This window comes from Pan paniscus, chromosome 14 (genome assembly GCF_029289425.2).
Source record: "Pan paniscus chromosome 14, NHGRI_mPanPan1-v2.0_pri, whole genome shotgun sequence".
Lineage (NCBI taxonomy): Eukaryota > Metazoa > Chordata > Mammalia > Primates > Hominidae > Pan > Pan paniscus.
This window is the reverse complement of record NC_073263.2, coordinates 73,207,716-73,229,918: the sequence shown is the minus strand read 5'-3', so window position 1 is coordinate 73,229,918 and position 22,203 is coordinate 73,207,716. Positions and strand designations below refer to the sequence as shown.

At 36.1% G+C, this 22,203-nt stretch overlaps 1 protein-coding gene across 3 annotated transcripts in view; it reads left to right on the top strand.

Moving 5' to 3' along the window:
• Nucleotides 1-22,203, top strand: part of DACH1 (dachshund family transcription factor 1) — a 430,993-nt gene that overhangs the window by 219,458 nt on the left and 189,332 nt on the right. For all 3 annotated transcript variants that reach the window (XM_008952797.6, XM_055096837.2, XM_034936783.3), the window contains exon 3: nt 18,747-18,908. In XM_008952797.6, the coding sequence (XP_008951045.3) occupies nt 18,747-18,908 (162 nt within the window). The remainder of the gene's footprint in view (nt 1-18,746; nt 18,909-22,203) is intronic.

Sequence of the window (22,203 nt, the reverse complement as noted above, 5' to 3'; positions counted from 1 at the left end):
CAGGGCAGTTAAGTGACTTTTCTAAGGTCCCTTAGTAAGCTGTAGATCCAAATTTTACACAATTTTAAAATGTGGTACAGAGTTCATCCATTCATGTACATTCATGTGTCCCTTAATGACGAAGATACATTCTGAGAAATGTGTTTTTAGGTGATTTCATCTTGTGTGCGCATCGTTGAGCGTACTTACACAAACCTAGGTGGTATAGCTTACTACATACCTAGGCTATACGTATGGCTTATTGCTTCTAGGTTACAAACCCATACAGCACATTACTGAACTAGTGTGAGGAAATAATAATACAATGGTATTTGTGTAATAAGGATTTTTCAGCAATATTATAATCTTATGGGACCACTGTTGTATATGTGGTCTGTTGTTGATAGGAACATCATTATGCAGTGCATGACTATACTTACAAAACAAAATTTCTGGCAAGGAACATATTTACCTAGCAAGTTCCATTATTGATCCTGAGAAATAAAGTTGAAGGGGTGGATTTATGGGATTATTGCCATGGCCTTGACCCTACCATCTGTCCTGAACAAGTAGTGGCATCTCCTTCAGTAGTGAGGCTTCTAACGCATAAATGGCAGGAAAGGGGTGGCTATGGTGAGATTATAGGAAGGCAACTGTCATCATTGAACACCTCTATACCATACCTTTTATGCATCCTATGGCATCTAATGTTCTCATCAATTCTATGAGACCTAAGCAATGTGATCCTGATTTTTAATGCTGCAAAATAGTTAACTGTGGTAAAAACAGTTGAGATCTTACAAACAGAAGCCATCTATCTAACGACTGAGAGGGGATTGGAACACAGCTCTGTCTTCAAAACCCATATTCTTTGTCCTATACCATATGCCTGCTATTGCTCACAATTTTTAAACTTTTAATTAATTATTTTTTTCCTGTTAATGGTATCAAAGATGGACATTAAGAGGAGAAAATGGCACTAACTTGGCCATAAACACATGTACTCTTAAAGCTATTGTTGTCTCCCTCCCTTTCACCCTAGTCCCCTCTTTCTCTCTTCTCGTCGCCTCTCTTGAGCTCTGCAGTTGCTGTATCATGTTTTTCTAAACTGGTCTGCACCATTAAGAATGAAGAACATGAGGTTAATGATTCTAGTACTATATCAAAGCATTGAGAAAATGTTACCACCAATTTTAACCACCCCACTGTTACTGGAAAAGTTTAAGTGTCTATTTGATATAGCTCAAAGATGACCAGTTTTTTGGTGTCCACATTTTATTGTCATATATTTGATTGTATAGTAATTAAATGAAGGATGCCATCTTTGTGTTCTGTAGACACATCATCTTATTGTTTATATCTCTCCAGCTAGAGACAAGAAAGGAAACTCAAAGCAATTGGGTGCTATTTCATGTTTCTGTTCCTGGTAACTCTAAATATAAAAATCAAATTCACTATGTAATTTTATGAAACTTTTCTGTACAAGGACCAAGACTTTCATTATGAGAATAAAGTAGTGTCTTGAAAACAACAATGATATTATCCTCTGAAACTAGGAGTTGCAGGTTAACTGTTGAGCATGCTTGGGAAAGATTACAAATATTGGAATATTGGAAATAGCAAAGTAAGTGGGCTTCTTTTTGAAGTTGGTAGCTATTTTCTTTAATATTCTCCAAGGAGCTTTTCTCACAGGCTTTTTTAGTTGCTCCACAATAACAACCCATCACCCCTTCTTTTCTAACAGAATCCTAACTTGATTCAGGTATTCCCATTGTTTCTCCAGTCATGCACTTAGGAGGTCTCAGCCCCATGTTCTATCCCAGTTGTGAGTCATGGTGGCCCTGTTCTCTTTGCCTATGATTGGTTGGGCATGATCAGATGATACAGTTTGACCAGTTAGAGCCTTTTAGATGTCCTGTGGGAAGGATTTCTTCAAGGACTAAAAAGAAACATATAGCATAATCAGCTAATTCTTTTTTAGTTGGATTCCTGGAATTGCTGTAGCTAACTTTTTAATACTTTTTAATATGAGGGTTATCTACCAACAGATAGCAGAAAGGAAATATGGAAAAAAAATTGGGTTCTAGACATCATTGATTTCCTGATTTATCTAACTGTAATTGTGCTCATGAAAACTCTTTGTACAAGGACTGGTATGCTTTCAAACAAATATCTTTATTATTTAATTTGAGGATTTTTCTTACTTGCTGTCTAGTTCCCTTCCAGCTTCACAGCTCATGCTTTACAAGGTAATGATAAAATATGCCAAGACTTCACATTTGTGGCAGTGTTCAGAATCTCAGTTGTCATCCAAGTATCATTTTTATTAACAGTTATAAAGTGATTTGATAGTGTCAAATGACAGATGCTAAGTAAAAATCATTTTCGTTATTTAAATATTATAAGTCTGTTGTCTAAATGTTGATCACAGTTTGCCTATAGCCTCAGGTATACATAATGCTACCCATGCCTTTCTGTTTTCTCTATTCATCCATTTTTGCTTAGCAATTTTTACAAGACACCTGAGTATTGGTAACTAGTAATGGCACACATTCTTTGCCTTTTGAAATTCAGCAGAATCCACAATTAAATGGATATTTTATTGCAATTGTCTTTCAGAGTTTGATCAGAGTGTATTTATTGCTGCAAATGCAGACTTATAAATGATTCCACACTCACTAAAATGCTCAAATATGGCATTCTTATCATTATCACAAATTGAGGTACCTTGAATAAAACAAAATAAGTACGGAGGGTTTTCTATTTTCCACTAAATGGTATATAAGAATTACTTTTTAGATATATTTAGTGCGTTTTTGAACAAATTGAAGTTTTTCATGTGATTAAACTTGATGAAATAGATGGATCAACTTTCTCTGTAACAATGAGTAAACTTGTAGATAGTGTTCACATTTTTATGTCCAAATGTAGAAAGTTGGGCTAATGGATCACTTCTGAAATTCTTCATGTTTTTATGACATGTATTAGACTCTGCAATTATCAACACTGTACTTTTTCCTTATTAGTAACTTTTGAGTGGCTGAAGAAAACAATTTGCTTTGACTGTATCACTGTTTAAAAGAAAAACGATTACAGAAGGGTTTTTTTTTTTTTTGAGACGGAGTTTTGCTCTGGTTGCCCAGGCTGGAGTGCAATGGCGCAGTCTCGGCTCACTGCAAGCTCTGCCTCCCGGGTTCAAGTGATTCTCCTGCCTCAGCCTCCCGAGTAGCTGGGATTACAGGCACCCGCCACCATGCCTGGCTAATTTTTGTATTTTTACTAGAGATGGGACTTTTACCATGTTGGCCAGGCTGGTCTTGAACTCCTGACCTTGTGATCTGCCTGCCTTGGCCTCCCAAAGTGCTGGGATTACAGGCATGAGCCACCGCACCTGGCCGATTGCAGAAGTTTTATATCTCTTTTGGTCCTGTTAAACAGGAAAGAGTATATTCCAGTCTCAAAGGCAATTTCTTGAAGGACTTTTCAAGCCAGAGTTCAGTATCTCAGTTTGTTTCCAAACTTGAAATTTCTCAAGTTTCAGAAACACAGACTTATTAGGCCACCAGGCTAGTGCAGCAATGTTTAGATATTATTTCAATCAAAGAACTGTGTTCTATTACCCTAGGATCTATGTCAAGCTGTGGATTAGGTTAAAAAACCAACAAAAGCTCCTGGTGGTTGAAAGATTCTAAGTATTTGCTACATTACTGCATTGCAGGCATGAGCACGTTCTTTCAGCATTTTAGTTTCACAATGTTACAATTAATTAATTGTGTCTGTCTAGCAAAAACACTAGTCGGAGTTACTGTCTGCACTTTTAATAAATCCTTTGAATTCCCTTGATCTTTCCTTATTCTTATCCTCCCTGTGTACTGTAGCACAACTTTCCCAAGCCCATAAAAATCTGATTAATGGAACAAAGAATTAGACTTGAGATACCTGCTTTTGTTACTCTCCCATGCTTCTCTGACCTTGAGATCACCTTCCAAATGTACCTCAGGCTTTTTCTCTTAAAGAACAGTAAATGAGATGATTGAAATTATAAACCATGACCACTCTTGCTATTACTAAATCGTTTACGCACATACATGCAACTTGTCATTCACTTATGTACATTCTAAACTATAGTGTTTCGTTCTAGAAAGTAGTTGATATTTCTGCATTTTTCTCCACCTTTTTCTTCTTAAGCTCCCCAATTATATGCCTATGTCAAAATTATGCAGTAAATAAAGAGGGGGGGGAGAATCATGTTTATCAATTGCTCTTCCGACAATGCTTCCCCTCCTAAACTTGGAGTAGCACTTTATGGTTTCTTGCATAAAATCAAACCTGCTCGTTGATTCTAAAACCCTCTACTAATTTAATGAAAACCAATTATTCCAACTTGCTTTGGATTCTGATATCTAGGCTTAACCACATTTTTAGAAACACCGTGTTTGTATCCTTAATATTCTATGAATAAAACTTGATTTTTTTTTTCCATTCATGATTCAGGTTAGATGGTCTCTTCTCAGAAGTCTCCTTTACTATTCTTGGCAAATACAGAAAAGAAACAGAGCTGCTGCTATAAACCTGCTCCATCCTTGACCCCAGAAGAACTCATTGCCTTCCAGCTGTGCAGAGTGCACTTCTTAGTAGGGAGCCTGGTCTTGCTTTCACCTGGTGCTGCTGGTGTAAGCAGCCATCATGTTCAGATTCAAAGGTGGCCAAGATAGCATCCTGGGGACATGTCCCTGGAATGAAGTAGAGCCCCAGTTCTGTCCAAATGCTGCTAGGTGGAATAGGGTTGGGTGCCCTGCTGAGAGCATTGTGATTTGTGGATAGAACCTGGCAGAGAGGGCCCCGTTAGTACAGAGCCAGCTCTCTTTCCCCTTTTCTTGCGGAAGATCTGAGGTATGATGCAAAACATTGCTTCTTCCTTGTCTCACAGTTTATATGAACTCTGTTGGTGACAGGAGGATCTACCTTATTTATACTGTGGCGTGGAAGTGGAATTGAGGCTGTGACAACTTTCATCCTCAACACAGTGCCAGCTGAAAAAGTGGATATAGTTGAGAAGAACTCAGTTCGTTTACTTCTCTAGAAAATACTGATATAAAAACTACACATAGACCATTCATTTTTGGTTGAGAATATTAGCTAAGAAGATAAAATTGTTCCTTTCAAAAATTTTAATTGTATATCAATTAATTATTGTGCTACTAGCATTTCTGATGACAGAGGAAGGATTTCTGCGTTAAAACAGGTCAGATAATACATAGATACTGTTTTATTTACAATGCATTTAATTAATATCAAAACTACAGTTGACTTTGTGCAATAATGACAAGATTATAAGGCATTATGTTGTGCTAAGCAGGAGACTACAATTTAAGAGTTAGGCTTTTTGGGAAGAAAACATGTCCCCCTCCTCCCTTTTGTAGTTTTACGTTGAGCTAGAGAGATTGTTTTCTAAGATTCAACACCTAAAGAAAGCATTTTTTTAATATTGTTCAAAGCTGACCTCTGCTTTTAGAAAAGTTTATCTGCACTTTTTCATCTGTTTAGAAACATACATTTTTGGTTAAGAGATCGAAGACAATCTCTCTTTGTCTTTTTTTTTTTCTTCTTTCCCTGAGCTAGGAAGGTTGAGATAAAAAAGAATGACTGCTTTAAAAGTCACACATGGCTGTAATTTAAGATTTTTTTCCTCTCATTGTCCGTAACAGTTGAAAGAAACCTTCAATGAAAGTTTATTAACTAGGCCAATGCCTGAGGCAATAAAGGTTCATTTATTACCAGTTTCTTGGCTGTTTTTCTTCTTCTATTTTTCGGTTAAACTCATAGCGTAAGATAATACTTCACAAAATTAAACCTTTGACCTTCTGTAGAGTTAAGTCTCCTTTGATTAGATAAAGTAACAATTTATGGTCCAGCATGAGGTTGCACATGAAATGAATAATGCAACAGACTCCGTGTGGACTGAGAATCTATTGCTTTTGAAAAGATGAATGCTGTTTAAAGGGGAGAAAGTCCGCTTAAGTGTGTTGTCTTTATTCAGTATGCACTTTAGCAATATTTCAAAAGGCTTTACCTCCAAGATAAAGTTATGTTTGAATTTTCTAATTCTCATAAGAAAGATGTATGGTAAGAGTATTGCAAAAAGCTTTTGAAACTCTTTGTAGGACTGTCATACATGTCATTATGCCACATATTCCAGGTATTACAAATGGCTGAATTATAAAATCTAATAAATGCATGAGAAAAATGACCATTGATTTTACAAATGGAGTTCCAAAGGATGGGACAATTAGAGTATTGTAATTTCTAATCACATTATGTGCCACTGTGAACATTGCATAAATCAAAATGATATTTAATAACTTCATCTTAAGAAGAAAAGTAACAATAATAAAATATAATAATATTAAACTGAATTTGTAATTTTTTTTTTTTTTGAGATGGAGTCTCACTCTGTCTCCCAGGCTGGAGTGCAGTGGCGCGATCTCTGCTCACTGCAACCTCTGCCTCCCAGGTTCATGCCATTCTCCTTTCTCAGCCTCCCGAGTAGCTGGGATTACAGGCACGTGCCACTATGTCCGGCTAATTTTTGTATATTTTTTTCAGTAGAGATGGGTTTCACTGTGTTGGCCAGGCTGGTCTCGAACTCCTGACCTCAAGTGATCTGCTCGCCTCGGCCTCCCAAAGCGCTGGGATTACAGCCATGAGCCACTGCGCCCGGGCTGAGTTAGTAATTTTTAAACCAATCCATGGGAGTTCAGTCTTTGGTTATTGTGATGTATTAATGTTTGTAGGTAACAGCAGTGTTTTCAATTTTGTTTTGTTTAAGTCACCTTATAAATTTGAACTGTCATAACTCATTGACAAAAAAGAGTGACTAGATGTGAAATGTTCAGATATTTCTATTTTTCTATGTTCTTTTGAACATTTTTTGGAAAACTTAAAAAGAATCTCAAATCCATCCATGAAAACATTTTATTGGAATTACCTAATTACTACAGAAGAGATATACATACTTGTAGAATCGGAATTGATGTTTACTTGTATCTTCAGCCAGCGGAAGTAGAGAGATGTATACATAGCATAGGTCGGTGTTTCTCACGAAGCTTTTGTGATTAGCTGGTTATTTAAATTACTAATTGACATGCAGAAGTTGAATGCTTGAGAGAAGTGTCTTAGTTTTAGTTTGGTTCTTTTTCAATTAGCTTAAATTATTTAAGGCGAATAAATCTACTGCAGTGATTTAGTTTCTTTTAATAGAATCTCATGGTACGGTATAAATTAGGTCAAGAGAAGTCATTGGATCAGTATAACTACAGACATTGCGTCTAAAATGAAGAGATGTTAGGAAAATTGAAGATTTGCTATGACTTACAGATGTTTTGAAACAAAGTAAAAGTTCCTGTCAGAATACACAAAAGGTTCACATTTCTTGGCATGTTAGTAACTAAACATTTCTTTCTGTTGGAATAATTTTTTCACAGCAAAAAGAGAAGTGAATGATATAATACTGCACATTGGTAATTCTTCCTGATATATAATTGCTCTGTTCCTAGGTGAGATGGGTTGAATATAATAATCAAACCTTATATAAGAAATAAATTCAAACCTAAACACCATTTATTTTTTGAACAGTAAGGTGTAAAGTCTCCTTATAATCAGACTATCTAAGTAATTTGTCTAAGTCACACTCAAAGAATTAAGTAACTTGACCATGATTATGAAATTGTGCCAAGATAAGGGCTTCATTCCCTTTAACATTCCACCATGTAGGAGATGACAACCATTTGAGACTATGGACCACAACTCATATTTCATTTGAATCTTCCTTATCACATGGCACTATGTGTTTTTCTAAATTAACTAGGATTGTTTTTTTCCATAATCCAACTTTAAAACTGCAAACACAAACCTACTTTTCAAAGCACTACAACTGGCCTCTCACTATTCACGTTTTCTTTGTAACCAGAGGAGGAAAACACTTACCTTGTAGGTTGATGATGGAGCTTAAATGAGATGTTGTTATAAATGCTAGACCTAATGACAAAGAAGTAAAAAATATAATGCCTCAACCACTGGTTTCTCTGTTCCTATTGTTAACCAGTGACTCTGCATGTATATTGTTCCTAGCCCACTCAGACTTTGACCTCCACTTAGAAAGAATACTGTGTGTCTGTATTCTTTATTCTATGTGTGTGTATATATATGTATGTGTACATATATTCATACATATATATGTATATATGAATAAATTTCTTGCATGAGTCTTTTCCTTGAAAAACATTTATTTACTGTATCAGAAGACTTTTGTGGCCACGTATTTTCCAGCTATTTTTATTTAATTGGATGGCTCATCCCAAACAAGACTTACATGTAAAAATAGCCATCTCTTTTGTTTTTTTTTTTGTCATTTTCTGTCCTCAACAATAAACTACACATGCACAGACCCCATGTGATACTTGGAATCTGGAAAAAGAAAAAAACAACTTAGACATTGAGGTAGAAATGGATTTAGACAAGGATTTGCATGATATTGAGAAAAGTAGAACATTTGAGGAGATTATACTTAGACTGAAATGCCAGTGAGGTTATTCTTTTGCAGGAAATTACGATTATTGTATCTTTTCCTCTTTTCACTTATTATATTGCCTGAACTATGACCAATACATTAACAAGAAGCCTCTTAACAAAACAAAAACATCGTTTAGAATATCACACACTTTCAATCACTCTCATGCTACTTAGAGCTACCTGCGTGGAGTCAATTCACTGAGTAATTTTGGCTGATGGGTTCTGTGAGTAGTAAGAAGTATTGGGCCTTAGACCAACATGAAGGTATCTAATGCCTAGTTTATTAAATAATTGAAAAAAATATAATGAGAGGGGTGCTTATAAGAAAATTAGAGTCAAGGCATGTCTAGTTCAATTTGTTTCTGGTTGGAATTTGTTTTATATTCAAGATATGCAGAGAAGAATAATTTATTTACTCTTCTTTTTATTTCTTCCTCATTGTGCCCTATGTAATACATAGGATTCAGACACAAATTATATTGTATTTCACCAATACAGTATAGGTTAAAAGTTTTGTGCATAAAGTTCAATGGTCATTGTTTCTGTGGCAGATACACTCTAAATTCTATAAAACTGAAACACAAACATTTAGATCAGATTTCTAAGTGGAGTCAATTTATATTGGTATATTTGTGACATACCTGAGTGTCTATAACTTCGACTTTCTATACAATCCATAAGCTACTAGAGCAAAGGGGGGGTCATCTGTTTCAAAGACTCCATAGTTTACTGTCTTCTGTACTTTTCTTTTTATATTTACTCATAGAGTCCGTGTGGTCAGTGCTGAACTGGGAGTAAGGCGAATTGGGATTACTCTGTGGTTATTTAATTGCGTGACTTTACAGAAATGATTAACCTCATTGCCCCTAAATTTAATCATCAGTAAAATAAAAGGGTTACATTAGGTAAAGTCTTTCTAGTCCCCAAGTTTTATAAGTTTAAGACCCCAAGAGGTTGTTTAGAAATATTTTTCTAAAGGTAGTAATGTTAAAGGTGGAGTAAAAGTTACATATTTAAGACCTCATAGTGCCAAGTTCAACTTTTTATAAATTAGGTAACAGTTGATTTTAAACCAAATTATAGTAATTTAAAAGTTTTTATTGATTACGTTTCAGCCTGATTTTGGGTTAGTGATCAGAAGGTGAGCTTTTTAAAAGCTTTCGTAGAAGTTCCTCAGTGATTGATATGGCCAGATGACTTCCCTATGGTGTTCCTTCTTTCTGATTTCACTTCTATAACCTCTTCAGTCTGAGAAATTGAGATTTTAAGCTATCCAGAAAAAGAATGTTAAATCTGATGTCTATTTGATTTATAAGTCATTATTCACATTATAACAACATCTTTCTTACTGTATATATCTCCAAATTAGTGGGGTTTTTTTGTTGTTGTTAGTACAAACATTTAAAAAATCTAATTCAATCAGTTGAAAGACTCAAAACTGGTATAGGGAGTGTTTCCATTAATGGCCTCAAGGATCAATTTTTCTTTTTCTCTGCAGAATACAAATGTGTTTCAAAGGCCAAGAAAAGTCAGTCTAATGGACATTAAGAGAAAAGTTCACACTCAAAATCTTCAGTCTAACCAGATTTACAATTAAGTTTTTTGTTCTATCTGCTTATCATTCTGGTTATTTAATCATTCAAGAGTGAAGACATGCATGTTTCAATCACAATTTTAATTTATTTAGAAAGCATTGAGAAATAAAATAACGGAAAGTTAGTGTCAGTTTCTGACAGCTGGTATTTAAATAAGGATAGGAGGAAAACAGGGTGAAAAAAGGTACTGGTGTTTTCAAATTGTTATATTGAGCCAAGAGTTCTTCTAAGACTTGGAGTGATTTCAATTGAGTTGTAATTCAAACTCATGTGGAGCTTACAATGCACCTTCAACAGAGTTTTGCAAAGAGTCTATAGGAACTGTCAGGAGCAGAAAGATTACTTCACAGTAATGACTGTTGAATTGAACTATGCTTTTTGATGTTTTACTTTCTGAATTGAATTGTTGGACAAGATTAATTGCACACAGTGAGAGTTTTAAATGAATGACTATGTAAAGCATTAAGTTTCTCTGTATGCCACTTGGGGAAAAATAGCTGAAAGGTTTAAATGAATAAGTGTATTTAATGCACAAAATGCCTGAGCTAATTTTAAAATTCTTTTGCTAACATCCTTATTGAAAATAGAAACCCACTTTATTCATCTGTCTTGGTTATATTGCTCTGGTTGAAGTAATTTAATATTCCTGCTTTCCACTAATCTTCTAGTTCAACAGAAGTAAACAATAGGTTTCATAAATTAAAAATACACTCTTCTGAACATGCTTATAAGATTAAAAAAACAAGGCTGTAAACATTTATGACTGAAACAAACTAGATTGTTCAAATACTGCCATGATGTATCATGTATATCAATATGGCACTGATATCAGTTAGAATGCAAACAAGGTTTTAAATGATGTGCCCCTTCATTTCAGCTGGAGAATCCGCTTCACACCATCTGCCTATCAGATGGTTAGGAACCAGGACTGCGTATTAATGCCACATGTTCGATTTTCCTCCTTCTTGTAATGGTTAGATTCATATTGCTAATAGCTGTGCATGAGCACTGTCGATGAAATTTCTGTGACGGTGGAGTGATGAGATATTTATAAGCTGCGTGTCTCTCTGAATAATCAGTAGGAAGAATGCCAGACATAAATAACTTATCAATTCCAGAATATTAATAATAACTACCATTGGCTATAATCTACTGCATGTTTAAAATGGTTTTGTTTAAATGTGAGCAAACTAACACAAACTAATAACAAGTCAATCATATGGAAAGTTTGAATACGTAATATCTCTTGGATATAACCCATTTTATTTAACTATTAAATTTGAGGAAATGCATTTTATATGGAATGCAATGTAAAAGTAGACAATATATCAAACATTTGGAAGTCATCTTGATGTCTTTGAAACCAAAGATCAAAGATTGGGCCTTTCAAGTTAATGAGCAAACAAACAGATCAGAGAAAGAATTTGACAGCAATATGTCTCTTTTATTGATATCTATAATCTACAGTTGTAATCTTCTATTTATAAGTAAGGGTACTAACTTATTTGAAATAAATAAAATGGAGATAGTTTTCCATTTTTTAAAGAGAGTAATCAGGATTGTATAATGGCATTTGAAGAATTTAAAGGCCGTTTTAATAAAGGTTGAAAGCAGAAGAAAAACACTATCTTTAAAAAGTGAAAGAATATTCTAACTAGTAAAAATGCCTGCATCTCTTCCAAAAGATATATCCATGGATTGGTTTTAGAATATAGAATTTAAACTAGTGAAGGCTTTGTGTTAATACAGCATGGAGTGAAGATTTAGTGATTTTATGATAAATCTGATCAATGTAGAGAGCCAAATCCAATGATTTGATGGAAACCTGATTTTTAGATATCCGTTTGCCAAATGGCTACATTCTCACCCTATGCCGTTAGGTACTTTTTGTCCTATTTGCACCTTTGTAATTGAACAAAGGTAAAACTAAACATAGAGACATGATGTATCGTATGAGTTACTTCACAGTTTCAGTGAGCATTTATGGAGGGCGAGGGCTTGATGTGTGCCCAGGCTGTTGCACGTAATTTCACCTTCATTCTTCACAACACACCTGTGAGGTCAGAATTGTTATCCCTCTGTTTAGAGATGAAATTTTTGAAGCATGGGACATTATATAACTCGCTGCGCCATCCCAGATAAGTTAGATGCATCTTGTCCAAAGTTTGCATGGCTCTTTGGGGTGTCTCTCTCCCCCCAACCACTGTATTATACATATTTCTTATAAGAGAGTGAGTCTAGACTACAAATAACTTCTATGCTGGTCAGTAATTTAGCAGGAATCTTAAAATACTTTAGTGGAATATCAAAAAGTGAGAATAAAACTAAAAGAAATTGACTAGCAAAGATAAAAATTTTTAACAATAGCCATTTTTTAAAAAATCTATAATTTACTCTGAAGAAGCAAGCATAAGTTTGCATCATAATTCAGATAGTAATATGACAAGCCACGTTTCTAAGTCCTGTGTAAAAATTTGCTCATTCTTTTAAATTTGCAAGTGATAGTTTGTCAAGATTCAATAGGAAAGAAAAAGAAATCTAAATACATTGCACCACTTAAGGCAGGTAGTGTATTAACCTAAGTTTGATATACAGTTCTTTTCCTGAAGACCAATTGGAGGCCTAGAAGAGAGAACACAATATATGACTTATTATCTTTCCACTGAAGGAAAACTTTTTTTTTTTAAAGAAACCTTTCTCAATCCATTTTTACGCAGTGAAAAATTATTATTATTATTATTATTATTTTTACTTTGTGTTGTTTTGTTCTGTTAGAAAAGGTTTTTAAAGTCATCGTTTCTTGTTTGGAAACTGATGAAGGAATTATAAAGCATCTCTAGCTAATCAAAGTAGTTTAACTTGTGCTCACAGGATTCATTGCCTAGGATCTCAACCTCCTAAAAACATCTGGAAAATGAACTTTAAATATGCATTAAAGTTTCTCCATTTCTGATGATAAAATTAGATTTAGAATCTTTTAAAATAAAATTTAGACTTCCTTTGACTTCTCAGTTTAGTACATTTTTGTCTTGGTGTAGGAGATACTTTTATGCAATGTGTTTTTATGCAAAACCACAGATTCCTTAGTCCATTTCAGAAATATTCTGTGGATGTGGGCTTGGAGAACATCACTTCTGTCTTTATCATGCACTGCAGCTGATTGCCTAGTTCTGAGGGAGAAATGGGTTGCTTGAATGAAAAAATGTAAAAGCAGGGTGGGCACAGTGGCTCATGCCTGTAATCCCTGCACTTTGGGAAGCTGAGACGGGTGGATCACCAGAGATCAGGAGTTCGAGACCAGCCTATCCAACATGGTGAAACCCCATCTCTACTAAAAATACCCCAAAAATTAGCCAGACCTGATGGTGGTTGCCTATAATCCCAGCTACTCGGGAGGCTGAGGCAGGAGAATTGCTTGAACCCGGAAGGTGGAGGTTGCAGTGAGACGAGATCCCACCACTGCACTCCAGCCTGGGTGACAGAGTGAGACTCTCTCAAAAAAGAAAAGAAAAGAAAAATGTAAAAGCAGTGGTAATTTGTAGTATAAGACAATTCAAAGTGGGATATGGAAGAGGGGGGAGGGTAGCAAAAATTTCCCTGAATCTGAAGACAGGGGAGAAGATCTATGATAAGTGAAGAAAGGAAGGAAAAGGGTGTGGCAAATGTTATGGGTTGCCAGTGTTTACACCAGTGGACAATTCTTGATTAAATAGAAATGTTGTTATAGTTTATATTCTCTATTTAGTATAGACCAAAGACTTAAGTTATTTTGTGAATTTATTACATGAATTTTTTTTGTTGTTGTTTTTAAGGCAACTTTGTTTGGGAACAACATATACAATGAGACCTCTATTTAAGGCTAGTGTATAGATTGTAAGCTATGTTTTTAGAGACAGGAAATTGGAAGGGATTTGAGAATTACATCAGGGATTTGAAAGGACCATTGCAAGGCCAACAGGAAGTTCAATAAATGCAGAGTGGGTTGAGGGTGGTGAATCTTTTGTGATCCTCTCCAGCCCTAGGCAAGACATACCTTTGGACAGTCATGCTTTATATTAAGTTAATGAGATTTGTTATTCTTAGTCTATACACACTTAATGTAACATAACAATAATGTTTTAAATTACTTTCCATTGACATTGCCAAAATAATGACCATGTTTCTCCCGTGGCTTTCCATGTAATCTAATTTGATAAGGATTTGTTCATTCAGTGACAATATGTGCCAAGCACCGCAGCAGATGTTTGGGATATATATACTAAGAAAGTATTTCTGCCCTTTTAGTGCTATGACCTAGTTGGAGGTCAGAATCCTAATCCTACCCTCCTTGGCCCCAGCCCCCAGAAAAGAGCAATAAAGAGTTTAAGAGACTGTTTTTCTCTACTGGAATTGCTTATTAAAATGACCTGTAGAATAGTAAGATTAACCAGATATATACAGTTGCAGAGGCCTCAAACCAGACCTGATGATTCAGAATCTCAGATGCTAGGGCTGAGCTATTTGCATAGTTTAAAACTCCATGGGTGACTCTGATGCACAGCTAGGGATGGCAGACTCACATACAGCAGGGGTGATGCAAACACAAGCAAGTGGGGTAGACTGGGGAAGGTCAGGTACAGCTCTTTAAAAGAGTAAGCCATGAGCTAATTCTTGAGATGTTGAGAGCTCTTTCCTAGGTAGATAGTTAAGAGTCAGGAACCTGAGCCTCCAGCTCTGAGCGCATAATATTTAAGTGATGACATGAAGAAGGCATAGGCAAGTCCGGGGCCAGGACATAGAGGGCTTTTCTGGAAAGTGAGAACAGAATATGCAAAGACTGACTTAAAAGAAGGAATGAAGTCGTTTGCTAGTGAAAAGGAAAGAAGGCCTATGTACCTGGAGCACAGAGAGCAAGGGGGAGCTGGAGGAGCAGGAATACATACAGATAGGCAGGGAACTGAGAACAAAGGGCGCTGACAGCCATGAGAAGCACTGGACTGGATCCTAAGAGCAAGCATTGAATATATATTCAAATCCTTACTTTCAGGCCAGGTGCCGTGGCTCACGCCTGTAATCCCAGCTCTTCAGGAAGCCAAGGCAGGTGGATCACTTGAGGTTAGGAATTCGAGACCAGCCTGGCCAACATGGTGAAACCCCGTCTCTACAAAAAATACAAAAATGAGCTAGGCATGGTGGTGGGTGCATGTAATCCCAGCTACTCGGGAGGCTGAGACAGAAGAAGAGCTTGAACCCTGGAGGCGGAGGTTGGAGTGAGCAGAGATCACGCCATTGCACTCCAGCCTGGGTGACAGAAGGAGACTCTGTCTCAAAAGAAAAAAAAAAAAAAGGAAGAAAAAAGAAAAAATCTTCGCTTTCATGAGGTTTGGCTGACTATGACGTGGATAGTAAGAGATTGGAGATGGGGGACGTGCTATTATATTGAGCAGGACTCTAAGAAAGAAAAGATGGGAACTTGTACTGGTGGGGAGGGGCAGTGGGAATGGAGAAAATTAGTTCAATTGGAAAGATATTAAATAATTAGAATTGAGAACCCATCAAACAGCCAGGTGAGTTAGTGAAACTAAAATCAGCAATTGTTGCATATATCATAGCTTGCTTTCTGCTTTCATAAAACTGGGCTAAAAGTAGAATATTAAAAAGTGTTGTAGTTAAGTTACAGCATGTAAAAATGTGTGAGTATGTGTGTGTATGTGTGTGTGTCAGTGACACACATATATCTTTGGGACTTTGTATTAGAAATGTAAAACTGGGAAAAGCTGTCATAGAAAAATAAAGGAGTACTATAAATAAATCAGCTAAATAATAAAATCATAAAGAATATTTTTAAAAGTCAAGGGCTAATCCAGTCACCTAAGGACAAATGTGATTATTCTAGCTGAGAGGGCTGTGTCAGGCCACAGATACTCTGCAGAAATTATAGCGAGGCCAAGCCTTTCTTTTTAACAAACTAGAATGAATAGCATGCCTAGTTTTTACTAAACATGATGTGGCATTCCTCACATAGTTTATTTTATTTATCCTTATATTTTTTCTTGGGGATTAGAATGGTTTTACAGGTGAAGAAAATTATATTCAAGATAATTGGATGGTTGGTCCAAGGCCATATCATGCATAGTCATGGTTCCTGGTACTTAATTTGACTTGGATTTCTCTGATAATAGTGAGTTGTAAGTTTACCTTTATTATTTGAATACTGTGAACAAGTTTTCCCTGCAGCACAAATCCAAGACAAAGACTTTTGAAGTCATAAATTGGAGATGGGTCAACATCAGGTAACCAAGGAAAAATGGGATGTTCACATTGGTGACAAAACAAAATTGAGGAAGAAAGATTTGCTGGAAAACACAAAGAGACTTTTAAGAGAACAGGAAAGAAAATTTTCTGAAACATCTTTGAAGGAAATGAGTAATTGGGGAGAAAATTCAATCATAGGAAGATGAGAGAATCAGTTCAAGTTGAGACTTAAAAGGCAATGAATGTTCAGATGTTCAGATCAAACCCAGATGGATTCTTTGAGTTTAGATTAGTGCCTTTTAAGGGGTGATTATCAGTTTTTCATGTAAAGACCCAATCTGAAGGTCTTGTTGCGTTGGGGTGAAAGTTGTCAGGGCCTCTTTGGTCTGATCTGAAGGAAAGGTGAAGTCTTCTTCTAACCTCTAAAAAACCAGCAGAGATTTTCATGGAAAAATACTTCCTTATAATTCCTTGGGCAGTAACTTATTTGCTAGAATAACTAGAAGTGATGATTAGTGGGGAGGAAAAGGAGGAGAGCGGTGCTCAGGCTCTAATCCACCAGCTGGGATTGGAAATAAATCACACAGATAAATTCGAACGGCTGGAGCACTGTAGTCAAAAATACTAAAGAAGCCACAGTAAAAAAAAAAAAAAAAAAAAAAAAGGGTGGGGTTGGGGATATTTATCTTCTCATAGACTTAAGGTTTTAGAATTAGGAGAGATCATTTATACATTCCAGTGTCTGTCATTTTGCAGATGAGGGATGTCAGCCTGAAGTGAACTGACTTGGCAAAAGTTCACACATTTAAGCAAGACAAACCACTCCCCTGCTCAAAAACCTCTGCTTATTATCTCTCTATATAAATCTATAAAGTCAGAACAGCATGGTCTTAATTCTGATCTTCCGAGATCTTGTCTCAAACTCTGTTTCTTTTCCTTTTTTTTCTTTTTGTCTTTTTCTTTTCTTTCCTTTTCTTTTCTCTTCCTTTCTTTTCTTTTTTGGGACAGAGTCTCACTCTGTCACCCAAGTGTGCTCACAGCTTACTGCAGCCTCAACCTCCCAGGCTCAACTGATTCTCCTACCTCAGCCTCCTGAGTAGCAGAACTACAGGCACAGGCCAGCATGCCCAGCTACTTTTTGTATTTTTTGTAGAGAGGGGGTTTTATCCTGTTGCCCAGGCTTGTCTCAAACTCCTGGGCTCAAGGGATCCGCCTGTCTCTGCCTCCCAAAGTGCTGGGATTATAGGCATGTGCTACTGCACCCGGCTCAAACTCTATTTCTAATTTAATGTCTGCCTCTACCCCCTGTTCTCTGGATGGATGAAGATGAACTATTCTGGACAAATTTTCTTTGCATAGTGGTTTAAAGTGTCAACTCCGAGGCCAGAGTGTGCTGTTTCAAATCCTGTGCCATGGTTTTCTAATCTGTAAAGTAAGGATAATAGTGATCAATCACAGAGGGTTATTAAGATGATTAAGCTACTTTTATGTCACTTAAATCAGCACTTAAATTTCATAACTAGAAGCTAAGTGTTAGCTTTCATTACATTGTATTTTATTTTTTAACACCTTAAACACTGGGAATACCAAGCTGTGTAGCAACACATGGTTCCTGCCATTGAGTAGTTCACAATCTAGTGAGGAAAACAGGTGTCCCAACAGACCATTCCAGTGCAGGGTGGCATGTCCTATAACAGCAGCACAGGTATAAACGTGGGTCAGGGGGAGAAGAACAGACCAGGCATCCAGGCAGCTGGGGGCCATGGAATGGGAAGACTTCTAATGAGTAGCTTTTTTCAGGAGGATGAAAAGTCAAGGAAATGTTTGTCATAGGGCAAGAAGGTTCCAGGCAAAAGGGAATGGCATGTGTGAAAGCACATGCTTGAAGATGCAGGTCATGTATGGGTAATGGTGACATCTGTGATATAGCCAGGGTGTGGATGACAATGAAGAAACTGGGTGAGGAAGTAGGTTTACACTCCTTGTGAAAGGCCTTGTGGATTCAGTTAACAGTTCAGATTTTTCCCTCCGTGTAGGCAGCTACAGGGAATTTTAAGCAGGAAAGGACATATTTAGATTCATAGATTGGTTTCTTTAAGAGATAACTGTCGCTGCATTTCCACTATTAGCCTTCTACCTGTGAATTGTGTTTCTGTTAATATTTAATTTTGGACTGTAGCAATCAATCTCCCCCTTATATCAATGTTGTTTCATTGTCTAGTTGGGAATGAGTATAAGTTATCAAAGTGTTGCATAAAGGAATCAGATACTCTAATAAATGTTTGTATGTTGGTTATAGCAAGTACAGGAACTATTAAATGAAAAATCAGAATTTGAATTACCTCATTTTTAATTTATTCTTTTAAGGTCTGACAGCAGCCGCTGCAGCAGCTGCTGCTGCTACCAATGCAGCTATTGCCGAAGCAATGAAGGTGAAAAAAATCAAATTAGAAGCCATGAGCAACTATCATGCCAGTAATAACCAACATGGAGCAGACTCTGAAAACGGGGACATGAATTCAAGTGTCGGTAAGTTTTATGTTCGCTGAAACTTATTGTGATCACTTTGCTACTGAATTACAGTAAATGCTTTTCCAGAACAAAACTGTTGGCTACCCATTCAAAAAGTTGGCACTTTTAGCTTGAAAACACTGTATGTTTGAGGATACCATTTTGCCTCTCTAACAACTAATGATAATTGTTCATTCTAAAGGAATAATTAGCAGCATTATTTTTAATTATAGGATCAACTTTATGTCTGCAACTTCTAAAAACATTCAGCTAACATCTTTCATAATACAAAGTTTAATCAAGAGAATTCTAAAACCTTGAGAGTAGCTAAGGTGACAGAGAAATATGTACAAAGGAAACCCTAGACTTTACTTTTTTATTCTTTTAATCCATTTGTTATCAAGTAAGAAACTTACTACCCTTGGCAGCAAAACATATAAACTTAGCCCTTTCATATGCTGCCCAGAATACAGATTATGTTGATGATTAATTCTTTCTATAGATAATGGTTATCAATGTCTCTCCTTTCAAAAATATGACTTTTTCTTGATTTTTTTTCTTTCCTACCATATGGAGAAAGATGAAAAGTTAACTGTCACTGTCAAACCAAAAGGGACAGTTTTACCTGTGCCAACTATCCATTTGGGTAATTCATTTTGTCAAACACAACTTCAAATATGGGTTAATTTTTGTATTAATGAAATCCTTAGCATCTGGATGTTGTGGGGCAAAACATTTTTTTTCTGCTATTGCACTTGTATTGTTTCTCTTTAAAATGCAGTGACCATGCTCAAAATATAATTAACAAGAGAAATTTGGATACTACAAGATGTATGCAAGATACTATAGCCAATGTATATTTATGAAGACCCTAATAACTCACGGCCATTCAGTTAAATTCTCTTTTCCATGCAGCATTTTCATAGATTATTTCTTAAGTTAATTGTCAGCTCTCTACTTTCAATCCATTAAGACATAGTTAAGGGTATATAAAGGAATACTGTGGATTTTAGTAACAATCATTTTCACAAGAGCTGTCTGGAAACATACACAGACATGAATATTAGAGTAAAATATATAGACAAAACACAAAATACTGTTTCAGTGATGCTGAAAGGCAGCTTTTGTAATGTAAAAAGGGGAAAAATGCATCTTTTCAGCACAACTATGTAAGGGAAATTGCAAAGGACCAGCAGTAGTGGATTTGAATGGAGAGTAGGTGTGAGTGCGAGTTCCTAGAAGGATGAAAAGACATGGAAGAGAGCCAAAAGAGATGGCCCTACAACTGCAGAGGACTAAGGATAATATCTGTGCTCATGTTTGTAACGCTCCTGGAGGGAAGACAGGGAGGGATGAGGATTGTTTCGGTCATGGTTTACACACATATATTTAGACATTTAAAAATTAAAACAGAATTGAAGCAAAATGCAAGAATTATAATTCTGTTTTTAGAACTATTACTTTAAAGTAAAAGCCTTTTATTAGACTGAGAAAATGGGGCACTGTTGGACACTTTTTAAAACAAGTAATTAGCCACTTATACATTATATCTATTATTACAAAACAATCTGGATTGTTTTCAAAATTTTAGAAAAGGAGGCTTTCATGCAGGCTGTTCTTAATAGTTGGTTTTATGAGAAGGGATTCTTAAAATAGGCAATTTAACAACATTTAAAGCAAAACACATTAAAACATGGTATCTCTGTTTGAATTTTCCAGAGCAGAAGTTGGCTTTGCAGAAATCAACAGGCATAAGATAAAGAGAACATGGTTCATAATTAAGCATCAACATATTTTTCATATTTGATAGTACATGACAATATTTGCCTACTAACCAAATTGTAGCTTACTTTAATTATTTCGGTACATAGCCTACCGCAATGACTTAAAAACAAACAATTTGAATTTTCTTTTGTATTTTAGTTGGAATAAATGACTTTTTTTCATTAAGGTATGCAGTTGATGGATATTACTGTTTTTTAGTTTTGACACCCCCCATCCAACGCCAAAATGAACCAAGAGCAGAAATTTACTTGAATTTTCCTAGAAAGTCTTAATAGTTTGAGATTGTGCTAACATAATATCGGTGTTGCTGCTAGTCCCTAAGGCATTCAGGTCATTTATATTAGATATCTGTAGCTGATTTGGGCAAAAAGATGTTATCATTGTAATTTTCATCCTATTCTCACATGCTGCTATCCTCTAAGAATTTCCAATTTATAATATCCTTCCTGAATACCTTCACCCCAGGTATATATCTAGAGATCAAGGAACGTGATTTTGGGAGGCATGTGGTAGTGGGGGAGGTACAAAGCAGTGGTGAAGGTGGGGGTTGAGCTGCATCAAAGATCAAAGCAATTCCTGAATTGCAGCTTTGATGGCCACAATCTTCTCTGGTTCTGAGGACAATGCCTGCCTCTTGGTAAGTGTTCAGTAATGACTTGCTCTGTGACTTTGTAAAGTATGTAAACTTTCTAAGCCCAAAACTCCATATCTGAAAAACGGCATAAATAATAGTATCATATCATGAGAATTAAAATACTTGTCACATTATTTATTACAATGTCTGCTTATCAGGTTGTTTGGTCATCAGTAAGGTTGGTAGATTGGGGATTGCTTTTGCTATTATTATTACGATTTCTTCAAATCTGTCCTCCTGGAAATCACCTTCTTCCTTTCTTACCACCAACAGCTGCTTCCACCTGCTTTTCCATTGTCTCTGGTAGTTATTACTTGCTAAGCTGCAGGCCTGTGAGGAGATTTCAGGGCAGCTGTTGCATCTTTTAGATTTTGTAGGACATTCGATATTAGCTCATTCTAGGAATATAAAAATAATCACAACACAGGCCCAGGACTCAGGGGCATACAGTCTATGGATGAGATAGGTAGGTAAGCAGGCAGTCATAACAGGATGTGCTGAATCCTCCAGGAGAACCGATTACCATGAAGTGGTTAGGAAGCGGTACTGAAGCACATGAATTCTAGAAGGAATCCCAAGAATCTCCAAGGCCTATATTTTAGAATACAGACTGCTCTCATGAATCTATCAACTGTTGACTCTTTGAAGTAGTGAAACCCTTCAGAGGGTTGCTACTTAAATGATGTATTGTTGCTACTCAGTCTTGCCCAAATCCGGTGACATTTCTGAAGACAATTCAAGGCTCTTGTTTTCTCCTGCACTCATCTAGCTCATAAGTTCTGTTAAACATTTTAGGCTTTTTTTTTTTTTTTTTTTTTTTTTTGTGAGAGCATTGTTTTTTTCCTTGATTGTAAATGAATCCTTAAAGCCCCAGATAACAGATTATGTTTTTGC